General features: G+C 34.7%; 2 protein-coding genes across 8 annotated transcripts in view; one reads left to right on the plus strand and one right to left on the minus strand.

Annotated features, from left to right (window-relative positions):
- The window catches only part of LOC148268820 (transglycosylase), a 41,263-nt gene extending 34,715 nt beyond the window's left edge, over positions 1-6,548 (plus strand). For all 4 annotated transcript variants that reach the window (XM_088213449.1, XM_088213452.1, XM_088213453.1 and 1 more), the window contains 5 exons: positions 4,117-4,170; positions 5,354-5,463; positions 5,858-5,971; positions 6,056-6,181; positions 6,260-6,548. In XM_088213449.1, coding sequence (XP_088069575.1) covers positions 4,117-4,170; positions 5,354-5,463; positions 5,858-5,971; positions 6,056-6,181; positions 6,260-6,287 — 432 coding nt within the window. In that variant the 3' untranslated portion in view covers positions 6,288-6,548. The remainder of the gene's footprint in view (positions 1-4,116; positions 4,171-5,353; positions 5,464-5,857; positions 5,972-6,055; positions 6,182-6,259) is intronic.
- The window catches only part of LOC110817260 (Pentatricopeptide repeat (PPR) superfamily protein), a 51,878-nt gene extending 34,703 nt beyond the window's left edge, over positions 1-17,175 (minus strand). For 2 of the 4 annotated variants that reach the window (XM_088213446.1, XM_088213445.1), the window contains exon 1: positions 14,376-17,175. In XM_088213446.1, coding sequence (XP_088069572.1) covers positions 14,519-16,909 — 2,391 coding nt within the window. In that variant the 5' untranslated portion in view covers positions 16,910-17,175 and the 3' untranslated portion in view covers positions 14,376-14,518. Of the gene's footprint in view, positions 1-7,867; positions 11,221-12,435; positions 12,579-14,375 lie in introns of those variants that run through there. The other 2 variants (XM_088213447.1, XM_088213448.1) reach the window with 2 other exon arrangements.
- Between the last annotated feature and the right edge of the window lie 297 nt (positions 17,176-17,472).

Raw genomic sequence — 17,472 nt, forward strand, 5'->3', positions numbered from 1 at the left:
TCTGCTTGTGTTTTCTGTTATTGATTTAGCTGTAAAATAAGACCCAGTACAAGGACAAATGATCAGTTGTCATTGTACCTCGTACTTAGCTTGTTATTTTTTGTTTTATTCTCTTTGGTACTGCTATATATGGTACCAAGATTTGTAGAAGATTGTGAAGAAAATATCAGTAAAACTATCCTTATCTTCCCTAACATTATTCTCCTTCTATCCTCACAGCTCTCTTCTTTTTCCTCTCTCTTCTCCCTCTGCTGATCCTCCTTTTTTCCACCTCCTCCAGCCCTAAAATCTCCAAGCACTGAACTAAGACCTGCTTCCCAGCTACTGTTACACAACCAAGTTCCTGACAAATGGTATCAGAGCCAACAATCCCTGGTAGCTACTGCTTCTTCTTCCATGCTCCTCCTTCTAATCTGCTCTGCTTTTCACCTATCATTTTTCCCTGCTTGTAGTTCCCTCTGAGTTTCACTTAGTAAAATCCTCTTTCTTCTTTCTTTCCTGTCTTTGCAATCTATTGTAAAGTTAATCATGATTGATTACCACCGCATGCTCAAATTAGAACAGATACTTCAAGATTTCAGGACAGATTTACACAAGACTGGGAAGAGTGATGAATTTTGGCAGCAAAAGTAAAGCTGCTCTAGAGGTGTGCTTCCGTTTGTGTAAAAAGAGGCCTGATGAAGTATGGAGAAGATTGTGCAGCAACACCTTCTCTCCTAACATGTGGAAGAGTTGTCTATAGTCTTTAGGTTTGGCACCAATTCTTCCTACTGAAAAATTTTCTCCTATTGGAAACAGTAAGGACTCTATGTTTTCTCCTATCATTGATGATGAGATAAGAGTCAATCTGTAATGGTTGAGAAATTGGATGAATTTGTAGAGGGGCTAAGCATGTTAAAAATGAAGGTGGCTTGGTGAATGAGCATGAGGTGCTTGTTAAAATTCCCCCACCACATTGTTGTACACATTTGTTCCTATCAAAGTCTTCTATAACTTCACATAATCTCATAATTGATGTTGATGGAGACATGGAAGTTTTGGTTGTTGCAGATGAAATCCAGGTGAAATATAGATTAGTAATTGAAAGATCTGCAAAGAAACATTTCGGAATTGTTCCTGAAAAATTATACAATACGGATGAAAAGATTCTACCTAACCATGCAAACTAGGTGTTTGAAAAAAATCCTTCACCAGAACAGTGGGTTTTTTGGCAACTGATGGAAAATAAGAGAAAATTCATTATGTTTGCAAATGATAGAGATGGACTTACATCAATTGATATTTGTGTATGTACCATATCTCATCTTATCAAACAAGTCTAACTATACTCCTTGAAGATTTTTTCATACAAGACCATATTCAACTTCAAATTTCTTTCATGGAAACTGATTGTATGGTATTAAAATATGAACCTTCTCTTTATGGTGTCATATTTGTTCAAAGGGCAGCATTATGATGGTGGTAATTATGGCTTGATGTTACTCAAGTTCATCCTTGAGTACAGGAATGCTTTCATGGGGAGGTATTGTCAGGACCTGGGAATGCTAGGAAATAATTTCTGCTCATGTTTTCTGCTAATTTGGCTGTAAAAGAATATTCAGTACAAGGACAAAGGGGCCAGCTACCATTGTACCTGATACCTAGTTTGTTATTTTTTGTTTTATTCTCTCAGGTACTGTTATATATAGTACTAAGATTCATAGAAGAATTATGAAGAAAATATCAGTAAAACTATCTTATCTTCCCTAATATTATTCTCCTTCTATCCTCACAGCCCTCTTCTTTTTCCTATGTCTTCTCCATCTGCTGATCCCCCTTTTTTCTACCTCTCTCTAGTCCTAAAACTCTTCAAACACTAAACCAAAGCCTGCTTCCCAGCTGCTGTTACGCAACCAGATTCCTGACAGCTCAGTTCCTCTCTTTATCACACCCACAGACAGCAGTGATTGAGGAATAATGGTTTTTACTCCATTCTTAAGCTACACCAGTTACTAAAGTCTATATTAGGTGGATAAAATATCCGTTTACTAGTGCATTTTGGCAAGAATCGTTTTTCCTTAGTGGCACACTCTTCTCATTTTCCATGTATTATCACCAATCAAATGGAAACACAAAGGTGGCAAACAGGGCCATTGAAATGTTTCTAAATGCTTATACAGCGACTAACCTCATTGTTGGATGGATTGGTTGTCATTTGCTGAATATTATTAGCACCAGCTTCAGCTCTACTTTGAAGACTATTTCATTGAAGTTGTCTATAGACGGACTGCAATTGAGATTATTATTCTCTAATCTAGTCTTAGTGAAAGTTAATGTAGTATTGGAGCTTTATTCGTGGGACCAATTGTTGCATGATCTAAGGGTTATGCTGCTGCACATCAGAGGTGTGTTAACCTATCAAAATAGTAGAATCAAACCACTTCAAACTAATATTTTTGCATGTGTTTGATTTAAGTTTTAATTTTAAAAAACTATGATTAACAGAAGCTGAACTGTTAACTATTTTTATCAGATTTATTTATTTTAAATATAATATATTTATATCAGATGTATATTATATATAAATATAATATCTAATATATAAAAAATTATAAACATGACATACTATATTCTTGGAGGATTTTTTTTTATTTAAATTTAGAATTTTTATCTTTCAATTGTAAAATTTATTAATTTTAGTTTGTGTATTATGTTTATTTCAGAAATTCTACATTATCAGATGAATTTTGATCTACATTATTAATATTTTAAACTTGATATATAAAATATAATAAATTTTTAATGTATATGTTAAACTTAATGTTACGTACTTGGTCTAATTTGCTCAACTGTAAAAAATTCAGTTTGGTTTAGGTTCAACATATACGCAAACCACATGTTTGGTTTGATTCACTGTTTTGAAAAGAACTGTGCGAACTCCTATTGCACGTCCAACAAGCCATGAAGGCTGCAAATGATGCTCACCACAGTGAGGTTTCCTTTCAGCTTGAGAAGCAAGTTCCTAAACTGCTGCCATATTGCAATTTTCCCTAGCACAACAATCTTCACACAAGTTTACCCAGCACTTTTATGAACCTTTATTATACTTTAGAAGATCGACACGATTGTTTACTACCTAGACCTATTGGATGCAACATGTTTTCACCTAGTTTTCCATGTACTTTGTCTGAAGAAATACCATGGACGTGAGACAGTCCAACCTTCCTTACCTCCATTCCAAAATGTGAATTTGCAGTAATTTCCTTAGTAGGATTAGAGTACTAGAATAGGAAAAATTAATTTTTAGCCCATTGAGAAGGATTATCACTTGCAATCAGGTCTTGGGAGGATGTTGAAATGCAACAAGCTTGTTATCCCACCATTTGAAGGGAGTAATGCAACATCTCCCAAATCCAATGGGCTAGTCAAACCCACTAGACCTAACCAGAGATTATTAGTCATGGACCCACAGAAAGAATAGAAAACCGGTGTTGCCCTAGGTTGGCTTTTCGGTTTATGTCGGTTAAAAGTTCCCTAAACAATTTTATTTAACTAGTACTTCCAAATAATTAAGAATTGTGATAAGAACTTGTTGTCTGTTAAAGAGGAAAGCTTATTCTAGAGCATTTCTGTAAATATACATAGGGAAGCTGCATGAATAAAATTGTTAGAATTATTAGTAAACTGGTTGTGCAACACCTTAAATCTAGAAGCACTGTGAGTTCCATGAAATAGACAACCAAGTTATTCGAGAATTTCTTCTTGAGTTGACTCACAACATGACTTCAGGCTAGGGGCCATATCACCACCCTAATCATCATTATCAAGACATATCTTGTTCATGGCATGGTATGTCAAATTGCAACCCAAAATTTTTAGTTACTTAATGATAATACTAGGAAAATCTTCTCATCACCAAATGTCATTATATTTTAATAAGTTCATTTATTGACATAATTTTTTGCATGTTATGGAACTTTTTGCTAATCGTTGGATGCAAGTGCCTTGAACTTTCTTTCACCACGATCTTTATTATTTTACTAACAATGTCCTTATTAGAATCAGTAGTATACATGTGTTGCTATGTTGAAGAAACTAATTTGAGAAATGCCACCCTTCCTTTTATTGATCCTGCAGGCAGTTGCAGAAATCATTCTCTCAAAGTACTTCAGTACGAGGGGAGTTAGACCAGTAAGTATAAGCTGGAATTGGATAATTGGCCTTTAGAAATTTAGCTGTTACTTTTGAGTAATTTGCCTACTTTTTTCTCTTATTAGCCCTTTCATGTCTTCCTTAGGAGAGAAATAAAAATATGTTAGAAATGAGACAAGTTCAAATAATATTTTATTTTATTTTCAGCTGAAAGTCGGTAAATTTTTTATTTCTCTCAAGCCAGTAAGAATAAAAACCCATCATTAATGAATTTAAAGTAGTAGTGAATAGATTCATTTCTGACTTGCATATGAAAATTATGATCTTATTCTACGCATCAAGAATATTAAAGATAATTGATCCCAAAGAGAAAAAAGATATCCAGATAACTATGATAAATAATAAATTGAAATTAAACCATATTTTGCATAGATATAATTACTATTAGGTTTCACTTGTATTGTCTTAATTCCTATGTATGATATTTAAAATGAAAATGGGTTCGGACCTCAACTAATGCACAAATATCTTTTGTAAGACAAACAAAGATATGAGTTAATTTTTGTAACATGTCCAAAAAAAGGAACGAAGATGCAAATGTCTTAAATGTGGGATATTTGGGACGCTGTTGTTCTTAGAAACTATTAGTTAGTATTGAAGACTCTGATTATATGGAAAATGAATTGCGAAAATCCTCTAGTTGTCGTGGTTCTCTTTTACATGTCTTTTCAAGGGTCTACTTTTCTCAAGAAGCTACCAAGTCCCTTGACTAAATTTCTGTATTATCTTTCAGTTATAAGTAGGATTCATATCGCTATAGTACCTTCTAATAAATAATGATAACATGCTTTTTTGATAATAATAAGAATTATCCTTGTTAGAGAAAAATAGAAAAATAAGCGGATAACTGATACTGATGATGGAAAGCAGAAAAACTGAAACTTTCTTTACTTTTTCTCTCTTTTGGAAACTCAATGTTTGCAAAATTACAAGTATATTATGTTTGGTCTGAGTTTTCACTCTAATTTGAAGTGGTGGATCATTGGTTTTCCTGACATTTTTATGCTTTATTCTAAAATATATGTGAAAGATAGCCTTACAGTTATGGTGCTATTACAATCAGAGTTTGAAGATCATCTGGAACATACCCAAGTTCTTCAATGAAGGAGTTTTATCTCTTCTTTGTCTATAGTCCTCTGTTTTTATAAATTTTTCTATACAGACAGTTCTTTGCGCTCTGGCGGAGATTGTTAGTATGCGATTTGTCAACGGAGTTGGACCACGAACTGGAATAATGGGGATTGACTACTCTACAGCTTTCTGGCTTTACACGTAAGTAGACAATATCACTAGTACCATTGAATTCACATGTCAAAATTATATGAACAGAAAAATAAGGTAGGCATATTGACTTTTTGACAAATGATTAAGATCTGATTACAAAAGCATCTTTCAGATCTTGGAATGACAAAATTCTATAATGCAAGATGGAGTCAGCAAGGGATTCTTTACACCCGAGTAAAAAGAATCAAATCATAATTTGTTCATATTCCAAATTAGTTGAATTAAAGAAAAATTTATAATTGTAGTTATAATGAAAGATTCTTCTATTTTCCTTTTCTGGAAGGAAAGAAAAATCAAGTTTACCTATCACCTCATTCTATTTGTTGTATGCACAAATGCCATATCTGAAGTTCTTTTTTTTTTTTGAACTTGTGGTGTCAAGGGAGCTAGGCTACAGGGCATACCGAGTTGATTCTGTTGATGATTTAACGAAGCCATTCGTTTCTATGTATTTTGGTGCAGCATATTTGGCTTGGTTATCAGAATACGAAGGACGGTAGGTTTGACAGTAAACGTTATTTCTTGACTTGATTATATCCTTAACATGACAAGATTTTCCTTGTGGATGATGGAAAAACAGGGAAAGAAGTCCTCAATTTGTTGTTCAGGCTTATCTTGCTGGACCGCAGAACGTGAATCTTCAGGAAACTGGTCCACTTTGGCTTAAATTTGAGCAAGCTTTGGAAAATTATGAAGACACCAAAAAGTAGTTGTTTTCTTCAAACGTACAATAATAAACCTTTTGTATGTTTCCCTTGATTTTTATTTTAATCTTTCTGTGCAGGGATCATGGAGGCTGCAGCATCTTGTAATATCAATTCAATCAAGATGTGATGAAACCGTGAGTTATTGTGGAAGCCAAATGAAATGTGTGGAGTCCATTTTTTCCTTCCTGGGTTTGGTGCTTCACATAGGCTTCATGCCCCATCTATACATGAAAATTTACTTGTATTCTATAGTTTCTTGTTCTTTTGTGATATAATCATGATTACTTTTTCATTGGCATTGAATAAACCAAAGAATGATTTGGTGATAGCTGGCATATTTAGGGTCAATCCCTCCCATCTTCTACCTCCAGGGAAATGGATTTTTTCGGTTATAATCAATCTTTCCTTGATTGCAACTTATATATGCATATATATAAAGCTTATGTATTTGTAAATATTATATTTTTTTGGATAGATAATGTAGAATATACATATGTAGGAAATGTATATATATACATGTATACTTACACTATGGGCAACTTAGCATTTTCTCAAGTTGTTAGGATAATTGATATTGTTAGGACAGCTGGGTATTTCTCTCCACCATTGTTAGCTATTTTGTTAGCATCTTTTTAACGGTTTTTGTCCTGGCCGATGGCTTTTATAATGGCACATTTGTGCCCATGTAATCACAAGGAAAATCAAAGGAATTCTCCTCTTCTCAGAAACCTTCTTTCTTTATTTTCTTCATGGTATCAGAGTAGCAACTCTGATCCACAATCATTCATCATCCAACTCAAGCCGAAATGGCCATGGATGAGCAAAACTCCTCTCCTCCTGAAGTTTTTTCAGGTTTCTATAATTCAATGCCTATGAACCATTCTCACGTTGATCAGACACCTTCATTTGTCACTGGACACAGACTGAATGGGAGTAATTATCTTCAATGGTCATCATCTGTACTCATGTTCATCCGAGGGAAGAGTAGAGATGAATACCTTACAGGAAAAGTCGTTCAACCACCAGTGGATGATCCGAGAGCTCGTTCATGGAAGGCCGAAAATAACTTTGTAATGTCTTGGTTGGTTAACTCAATGATAACAGAGATTGGAGAGAATTTTTTGTTGTATGAAACCGTGCACGACATCTGGGTGGTCGCGCGCTAGTTCTACTCCAACTGAGACAATACCTCGGCCATCTTCGAAATTGAAACACATCTGCACGATCTGCGACAGGGGAGCTCACCATGACCCAATATTACAACGCACTCACTCGAAACTGGCAGTAGCTTGACGTCTTCAAAGAATATCAGTGGAGTTGTTTTGAGGACTCAAAACTCTTCAAAACTTTCACCGAACGCAAATAGATCTTTAAATTTTTGATGGGTCTCAACAAGAATCTAGATGAAGTTCGAGATCGCGTTCTGGGTGCTAAACTGCTGCCAAATCTCAGAGAAGTTTTATCTAAGATTCGTCGAGAAGAGAGCAGGAAGAGAATCATGATGGGGGATCTTTACTCTATCTCGAACTCGACAGAGATGAACTCTGCTCTTGCTAGTCAGAAGAAGTCGCTACTGAGTGAATCCCAGCTCGGTGCTCTAGCTCCCCGAGCATGCCTCTGCTCTCGTTGGTCGTGCTTCAGAAACAGGAAGAAGGAAATGAAGACCCTGGTGTGACTTTTGTAAAAAATCGGGTCATATTAAAGATAAGTGTTGGAAATTACATGGTAAACCAGCAGATGAAAAGAATTGCAGAAATGACACTCAGGGTAATATGGTCATTTCAAAGGAATCATCCCCTGCATCCACACCTATAGAGAGTTCTCATTTCAATTCAGCTCAGATGGAGGCTCTCCTGCAAATGTTTTCTCATAAGAGTATTCTCGGTAATGCTTCCGTTGCTCAAAGAGGTAATTGTTTACTCAGTTTATTTGTTTACTCAATTTATCTGCTTACTCTGTGAACAAGCAAATGTGGATTATTGATTCAGGAGCATTCGATCATATGACCAGAGATATTATACTCATTCATCAGTACAGTAAATGTAAGGAAATTTCTTCAATCAAGATTGCTAATGGAACCAGTTCTAAAGTAGCAGGAGTTGGCTCAACCGTCATATCACCAAATATGATATTGCAATATGTTCTTTATGTGCCAAATCTCGACTACAATCTGCTATCAGTAAGCAAATTATGTAAAGAGTTGAATTGTGTTGTTAAATTTGATAGTGGTTTATGTGTTTTTTAGGACTTGACCACGGGAACGATAACTGACAGTGCTAAGAAGGAATCAAGACTTTATCTTCTACCAGTTACAAACTATCCTCACAATGGACAAACTTTAAGTACAGTATGTGCTAACTCAGTATCTGTAGAATGTTCTAATATTGACCAATCTATTATGTTATGACATTATACATTAGAACATCCAAACTTTATGTATTTAAAACAACTATTTCCTACTTTATTTAGAAATAAAAAAAAACGAGTTCATTTCAATGCGAAATATGCCAATTTTCTAAACATACCCGCAATTCATATTCCAGTATTACTTACACACCATCAAAACCCTTTGCACTTATTCATAGTGATGTCTGGGGACTGGCACGAGTAAAAATTGTTACTGGCACAAAATGGTTTGTCTCATTCATTAATGATCACACTAGAATAACCTGGATCTATTTGATGAAAGAAAAATCTGAGATTGGCCCAATCTTTCACAAATTCAACACTATAATTCAAACCCAATTTCAAACAAAAATACAAGTGTTAAAAACTGACAATGCATGTGAGTATTTTGCATCCAACTTAGGAAAATTCCTTACTGATCAAGGCATTGTCCATCAAAGTTCTTGTCTTTATACCCCTCAATAGAATGGTGTAGCCGAAAGAAAAAATAAACACATCCTTGAAGTATCCTGCTCACTATGTTTATCACAAATGTTTCTAAATTCCTTTGGGGAGAGGCTATTCTCACTGCTACATATTTGATCAACAGGATGCTCTCCCGTATTCTTAAGTTTAAAACACCTTATGATTCTCTTGTTCAAGCATTCCCAACATCACACATTTTTCACACAATTCCTTTTAAAGTCTTTGGCTGCTCTGCCTATGTTCACATTCACAGTCATCTTAGAAGGAAACTAGATCCTAGAGCCCTCAAATGTGCTTTTGTCGGGTATTCCGCTTCTCAGAAATGTTACAAATATTTTTGTCCAGTAACCCGCCGGTTCTATAACACTATGGATGTCACGTTCTTTGAAAATCAATACCCTTATCCCACTTTTGATATTTAGGGGAGAGACATCTAGAAGTCAGAAATATCAATTGTGGGATGTGAATATACCTCCACTACAGAACATACCTCCACTACAGAAAATACCTCTACTACAGATTCCATTGACAACTTCAGAAAAAGAATCTGTCCCTAAAACTACCAAAGAACCCGAACCCACCACATAAACGGATAGCATATTACCTGCAGTTAGTAAGTTACGTGTCTATACAAAAAAAAACAAAACTCAAAGTAAAGATAAAGTACTGGAGCCAACTATACACTGTCATGACTCAACTCCTGGACCAAGCACCCAGAATAATACAGGTAATGAGATCTCTGATTCAACTGTTGATATTGGTTTACTTATCGCTTTACGAAAAGGTGTTTCTTCTTGTATAATGCATCCCATATAAGATTATGTCTCTTGTGAAAAGCTATCTTCAAAGTATCACGCACTTGTGAGTAAGTTTGACAGTATCCCTCTTGAACCAAGAATAATTCATGAAGCTCTCAAGATCCCTGAATGGAATACTGCTATCCAAGAAGAAATTACAGCCCTTGAGAAAAATGGGACATGGGAGTTATCTGATCTACTTTCAAAGAAAACTCTTGTAGGATGCAAGTGGATTTTCACCACTAAGTACACTCTTAATAGTAGTGTAAGTCGCTACAAAACTCGACTTGCTAAAGGGTTTACTCAATCTTATGGAATCGACTATCAAGAGACATTTGCTCATGTAGCCAAGCACAACACAATTCGGGTATTATTCTCTTTAGCCTCTAATCTTGATTGACTTCTCTTCCAACTTGATGTGAAAAATGCTTTCCTTAATGGTGATCTAGAGGAAGAAGTGTATACGGAAGTTCCACCTGGACTCAAAATGAATCCTCAAAAGATATGCAAACTAAAAAAGGCACGATATGGTCTCAAATAGTCTCCAAGGGTGTGGTTTGAATGATTCATCAGAGCAATGAAACATATGAGATATGAACAGTGTCAATCCGATCACACTCTATTTGTCAAGCATTGTATTGCAGAAAAGAGAGCTATATTAATTCTTTATATGTATGGTATTATCCTAACAGGTGATTATAGTGAAAAAATTCAGAAATTGAAAGACTTTCTAGTTAGAGAATTTGAAATCAAAGACATTGGGATACTCAAATAGTTCATTGGAATAAAAATTGTCAGATCCAAGAAGGGAATTTCTATATCTCAGCGGAAGTACATCTTAAATCTCCTGAATGAGACATGTATGTTTGGTTATAAACCTGCAGAGACTCCTATGGAAAGAAATGCTAAATTTAGTTGCAAAAGTGACTGTAAACCTATTGATAAAGAGAGGCATCAAAGATTTGTAGGCAAACTTATCTACTTGGCTCAAACAAGACCTGACATCTATTTTGCTGTTAGTACTGTGAGTCAGTTCATATCTCAACCTACTAAAGAACACATGAGTGCTGTCTATCGTGTTCTGAGATACCTAAAGATGACAGCTGAATAGGGATTATTCTTTTAAAAGACTATGGTAAGAGATATTGAAATCTATACTGATGTTGATTGGGCTGGATCTGTAACAGATAGGAGATCAACATCTGGTTATTGCTCATATATTTGAGGTAATTTAGTCACTTGGCGTAGCAAAAAATAATCTGTTATATCAAGAAGCAGTGCTGAAGCTGAATTACGATCACTTGCACATAAAATATGTGAAGAAGTATAGCTTGAAAAGATTTTACTTGAATTAAGATTTTCTGCTCCCACTGCAATGAGAATTTAGTGTGACAATCAATCAACTATTAATATGTCCAAAAATCATGTGCACCATGATAGAACTAAACACGTTGAGATTGATCGTCACTTCATCAGAAAAAAAATTGAAAGTCAAAATATGTCACTCCTATACATCTCGACAAATCAACAAACAGTAGACATACTCACAAAGCACTACCAAAAAAGGAGTTCAATAATTTTGTATCTAATCTAGGATTACTTAACATCTTTGTAATGTAGATTGAGGGAGAGTGTAGAATATACATATGTAGGAAATGTATATATATACATGTATACTTACACTAGGGGCAACTTAATCTTTTATCAAGTTGTTAGGATAGTTGATATTGTTAGGACAGTTGGGTATTTCTCTCCACCATTTTTAACTATTTTGTTAACAATTTTTGTCATGGTCGATGGCCTATGCAATGACACATTTATGCCCATGTAATCACAAGAAAAATCAGAGGAATTCTCCTCTTCTCACAAACCTTCTTTCTTTATTTTCTTCAGATAAAATGTATAAATAATAAGAAAAATGAATATTTTGTTTGAAGTGATATGAGATGAAACTATAACTCATTATGAAAAAGTAAATGATGAGAATACTAAATTATTTATATAGTAAAAATATATGTTTTTAAGATCTATCTATTGGAATAAGACCTTCCATAGGTTTGATGATGATAAATTATTATTTTGGACAAATCAAATTTATGTAGTTATTATGGATAACATAGGATTAAATTAAATAAGTCATGAAATTAGTTAAAAATAGTTATTCTTAAGAACTATGTTTATGTACCATAATATATGTGGTATATTTTCAATTGACGTATTCTGAATTCATAAGTTGATTGATTCTATAAGATATTTTCAAAGAGAATTTTGTTTATCCAAATTTGAGTTAATTTATCCTTTGAAATGTATTAAGATTATGCATATGATGCGCTCATAGTTTATATTTCTGTAAGATATTAATATCTTAGAAGCTCTTGTATAATTCCCATTATTCAACTAAGCTATTGCATTAGTTTATGTTTATATTAGTTTTATATTTTTAAATTTTTTCTAAATAGGTTATCATGACAAACAATTACTTTTAAATCTGGTAAAACTATGTATATACACATGACTCTATTACATATTTACAATTTTGTTGTGGTAAAGTGCCAGTCAATATGGTATCTGTGTGCAATAAGCAATTTTTTTTTTTTTTTTTTTTTTTTTAATGCATATTTTTATTTTTATTTATAAATTAGTACTTAAGTTACTTTTGAAAAAATAGAGAAAAACCACCCACCTTCATAAGTTGAATCCCTTCTCCTATCTTCTTTGTTGGTATATTCTCCAAAAATTGCAAATGAAAATACAAATTTAGAAAATACTGGTATTTACTTAAAAACCAATTATATATAAGGAATCAAACCAAAATGCTAAAACAATAGACAAAGAGATGTAAATTGAAATAATATCCCCAACTTACACTAGAGGACACTCTACCTATAGACTTACATCTTCAATCTTCTTTTTTTTTTTTTTTCCATATGTATTCATGTAATCTCCAAGTAATACATCCTTTCATTCCTCCTTTTTCACCAACATCTAGAGCTCTTAAGCTTCTATTGCTTTAACTTATTGTAAATGTTCTTTCAAAAGTTCACTTCAACCAATGTCAATATAAATTAAGTATTTGTCATTTCATCAAATCAATATAAATATTCCAACAACGCTTACAGATAAATTGGTTAAATTGAAGATATACATACCTAGACATAGACGTTATAGGGAGAACAAGACAAATATAATTATAGTATATAAGACTTGCATTTTAGAGCAATAGTATATTAAGCTGCAAGTTTTGAAAGACTTGTGAGATAAAAGGTTAATATGATACCTAGTAAGTGCAGAAGAGCAAAGATGATTATGCTAGAATAGTTGGAATGTTCAATAAACCTCATTATATTAGATTGGGTGATGCATAAGAGTTGAGATTTAGTGACCTAGAGTCTATAGTTGCAGCTGGGGTCCTCAAGGAGAATATCAATGGGGAGGAAAAATATGTTTTCAAATTTTTATATGCATGTTTTAATAATTTAAAGAGATTAGAAGGGTGGATGTGGATCTGGGATGGCTATTGATGGGTGCTTCCCAAAAAAAAAAAAAATGAAAAATGTGTCAACTTTAATCCACGACTGGAAGAGGTGGGAAGGAGAAGTTGTTAAAGCTCTGGGTTCTTACCTGAAGTTGAGGGCGAGGAATAAAGAGATGAAAGAATAAGAGAAAGGGGCTTTATGGATTTTAGCCTTAATATTCAACATCCATTTGGGGATGCAGCTGTTGGAAGAAGAAGACTCACCTAAAGCTCTAGGGTTCTCATGTGATGGAGGAGGGAAGGAAGGAAACAGGGTAAAAAGGGGGGATGTAAGGGATTTTGGGCAATATGACATTCACATGGGTGCTACGTCCGCAACCATTTTACAACAACATGACATGTGAGCATCTCATTAGTCACATATGAACAATTTTCACAGTTTTGAAATGATTATTTGTTATGAATCTTAATCAAGAGAATTTAAAAGTATAGATTCAATCACACAAATTAATATATAAGCTTTTTTGAGAAAAAAAATTAAATTTTAGAGGGAATTCGGTAGTATTTTAGAATTTGTTTTATTATACATGATTAGACTCTATAAAATAGTAAAATTTTATATTTGGTGGGAACAAAAAGAAAAAGAAAAGGAAGTTGTAACAAGTACTATAGATAACACTAAACTTTGGTAATATGAAAGAGAGATGGTTATGCAAGAGGGATATAACAGAAATTGGCCGTGTCATTTGTAGATTAAAGAATACAATATATTACCAGGAGAGGTTGGATCTCCACTGACCCCAAACTTAATCTTGATCATAAATAGATCACTTAAGTTCTAGTCAAAGATGACATTATATTAAAAACTAACTCAGTAAATCAAATTACAACTACAAAATTGATGACAGTTGGCGATTTTCTTGGCTAACGGCTCACTTCCTATTATTTTTTTACTAGAACCTCCATGAACAAGTTATGTTCAGTGTCCTTCATCTAGTGAAAAAATGAGGTAAAGGAGATGAGAAATAAAAAAGAAAAGAGAAAACTAACCTGCCCCTTGTTTTACAACTCCCCATAAACAAAAGGGAAACTGGAGAGGGCCTTAGCTCCTTTAGCACCATTTCTTCGGTCAAATCCTTGTATGGCTACGATAATTTATTGTACGCACTTCCTGTGCTCTATGCATTCAGAGTTTAACCAGGTGATATACTTTCCATTTCCAGCGTATCCAAATGACCATGTAAAAGAGATTTGGTCGTTTTGTAGAGACAAGAATCCAACTCATATCCCTGTGACTTCATTCTTCTTAGAATATTATAGGCATGCTCCCTTTTATCATTGGAATAAATAAGGGATTTAAGTAAGTAGTTACAAACTCTAGGCATCAACTTAAAACCATTTTCCAGTGTGTAAAGGAAAATATCCACCGCCTGATCCAGATTTCCTTTTTTACAGAGACCATGAATCAACTTCACACAACTTGGAGGAGTGACAATTGCCTTATATTCCTCCAGCATATAAAATATCTTCATAGCCTCTTCTACTTTCCCAGTCTGGCAGAATCCAATGAGGCAAATGGTATAAAATGCTAGACCAAATTCATTTGACTCAAAGTCCATTTTAAGCAAGCCTCGTACTGCCTCTTCAACTTTTCCTTTGTCAAAGTCTTCCATTATTCCTTTAAGTGCTTTATCATCTCGCCCACAAACATCCTTCATGTATTTGAACCAGAAACTAAAAGCCATTGAAACTTTTCTTCTCCTGCACGACCAAGTCATAAGTGTTCTATAAACTGCCGGACTAGGTATAAACCCATTTTTCATAATTTGATCAAAGATTCCAAAGGCATCATCTTCTCTTCCAAGTCTTAGAAGACCATTGATAAGAGTTCCATACGTTACATTGTCAGGAGAAAGCCCCTTAAGTTGCAGTTCCTTGAAGAGCTTTAAAGCACCATTGATATTGCCATCTCTGCAAAAGCCATTGATCAGAATGTTGTAAGTCATTATATCAGGCATGTGCCCACTGTCAGCAAGTTGCGTGAGAATTTTGTATGCTTTAAGAATCAATCCTGACTCACAATACTGCTCTACCATAGATTGCAGGCTTAATTGATCAAGTACCCGATCAACACCATGAGAAAGCCGAAGAAACACAGATGGATGTCGCCCAATCTCCATCTTGTAAAATAAAAGATGAGCTTTCTGGAGCTCACCAGCCTTGCACAGTCCATCAATAAGAGCATTGAATGTAACAACAGAAGGAAAACATCCCAACTTTTCCATGTCATCAAATATTTTCTGCGCATCTTCTACCAGTCCGTTCCTGCACATACCACAAATGAGAATGGTGTAGGTGCAGGCATTTGGGAAGCAGTCATGCTTTGAAATCTCAAGTTTAAGAGAGCGAGCCTGATGCAAAAGACCCATGTCGCAGAACCCTTTGATGATAGCATTATAACAATATGTATCTGGAACCACACCTCTAGCTGTCATTTCTTGTAACAACAGCAATGCTTCTTTAACTCTGCCTGCTTCCGAAAGGCAACGAATCACTACAGAATATAAAACTACATCAGGCTTAACATCCTTATCAAACATGGTTCTGTACCATGCATATGCTTCATCATATCTCCTAGCTCTAAACAAGCCATCAATCAAACTAGTGTATCCAGGTACACCAAGAACAAAACCATCCTTCTCGAAGGATCTCAAGAGCGCAAAAGTTTCGTCAAGCCTGCCTGACTTGCAAAACCCATTCAATAAGGCATTGTAACAAACAGAATCAGGTGATAAACCACGATCTTTCATGGTACTAAACAGCCTAAGTGCATCATCTTCCCTTTTCGCCTGGCATAAACCCGAAATAACAATCGTGTAAGTAATTCTGTCTGGTGATATTTCTCTGTTTGTCATTTCATCGAGCATCTTCAATGCATCTTGCGTTTTGCCACTCTTGCACAATCCGTCGATTAAAATGCTAAATGTAACTTTATTAGGCGCACAATTACCCTTCAACATCTGGTTATAAATAGCTAAAGCTAACAAAAGCACCTCTTTACGTATTGTGACGTGCAAAATCGCATTATAAGTGAATACATCGGGCTTGCAATCAAATTCCTTCATCTTACCAAATGATTCGACGGCTTTTTCAGCTAAACCCATCTTCGCGTAACCGGAAATCAGTACCAAAAATGCGTCGGACGCAATGAGAAATCGTCCTTTTCTCAGCTCCTCCAGAGTCAGCCAAAACAAATCAAACCCCTTCTCCTTAGAAAGCATGTCAATGATCAAATCGTGAGATGCCCAGCTGCGAAAACGCTTTCTCCTTGATGCCCAGATGAAAAACCGGAAATCCAGTAGCAGATCTCCCCGTTCCTGAATGATAGAGGAGATGACCGCAGGTGATAAGAATGGTACAAGGGGCTCCAAGGCGGGTTCCATGGGGTTGATAGTATCACGGATGGCCAGCACTTCATTGAATATGGCAATTTCTGTGTCTCTGGATGAGTGGAAAAAATAGTACCATGACTTCCTCGGAAAGAATTGAATCACTGAACGGAGAAACAGAGAAGCGATTTTCATTGTCGACGTCGTGAGCTCGCAAGCAATGAGAACGTGACTCTCATTGCCTCGAAGTTCCTAGTGGTCATATCTTTGTTATGTTTCAGTTTTTAGATGGATTCAGCAAGAGCTGACAAGTGAAGAATTGAAGTGGAGCAGGTAAGGCTGAGTGGAAGAGGAATCCGGCTTCTGAAATGGCTGCTGATAAAATTAACGTAACAGAGGAAATGCTGGTCCGGTTCCCGACTGCTTCTTTGACCCGCAGGGGAGAGGTTTTTTCTCTCGAAATTATTTACTTTATTTATAAAATGTTGTACACTTAAAAAATAATAATTAAAATATTAAATTAATATATATTATTTTTAAATACTTAAATTAATTCATATTCTTTTTTAATATAAATTTGATCTTTACTTTTAAAAAATTCTTTTATTTAGTATTTAATTTTTAATGCATATTAACATTATTAGAAAATTTGCCAAGTACAGTAAACTAGAAATTTGAGCAGGAAATTTGTCCAATAAAAAATAATTATATGTTCAATTTGCTGTCTATGTGATAAATTTATTAACAATATTAATGCA

This window comes from Carica papaya, chromosome 2, assembly GCF_054855325.1.
Source record: "Carica papaya isolate Zhongbai chromosome 2, ASM5485532v1, whole genome shotgun sequence".
Taxonomy (NCBI): domain Eukaryota; kingdom Viridiplantae; phylum Streptophyta; class Magnoliopsida; order Brassicales; family Caricaceae; genus Carica; species Carica papaya.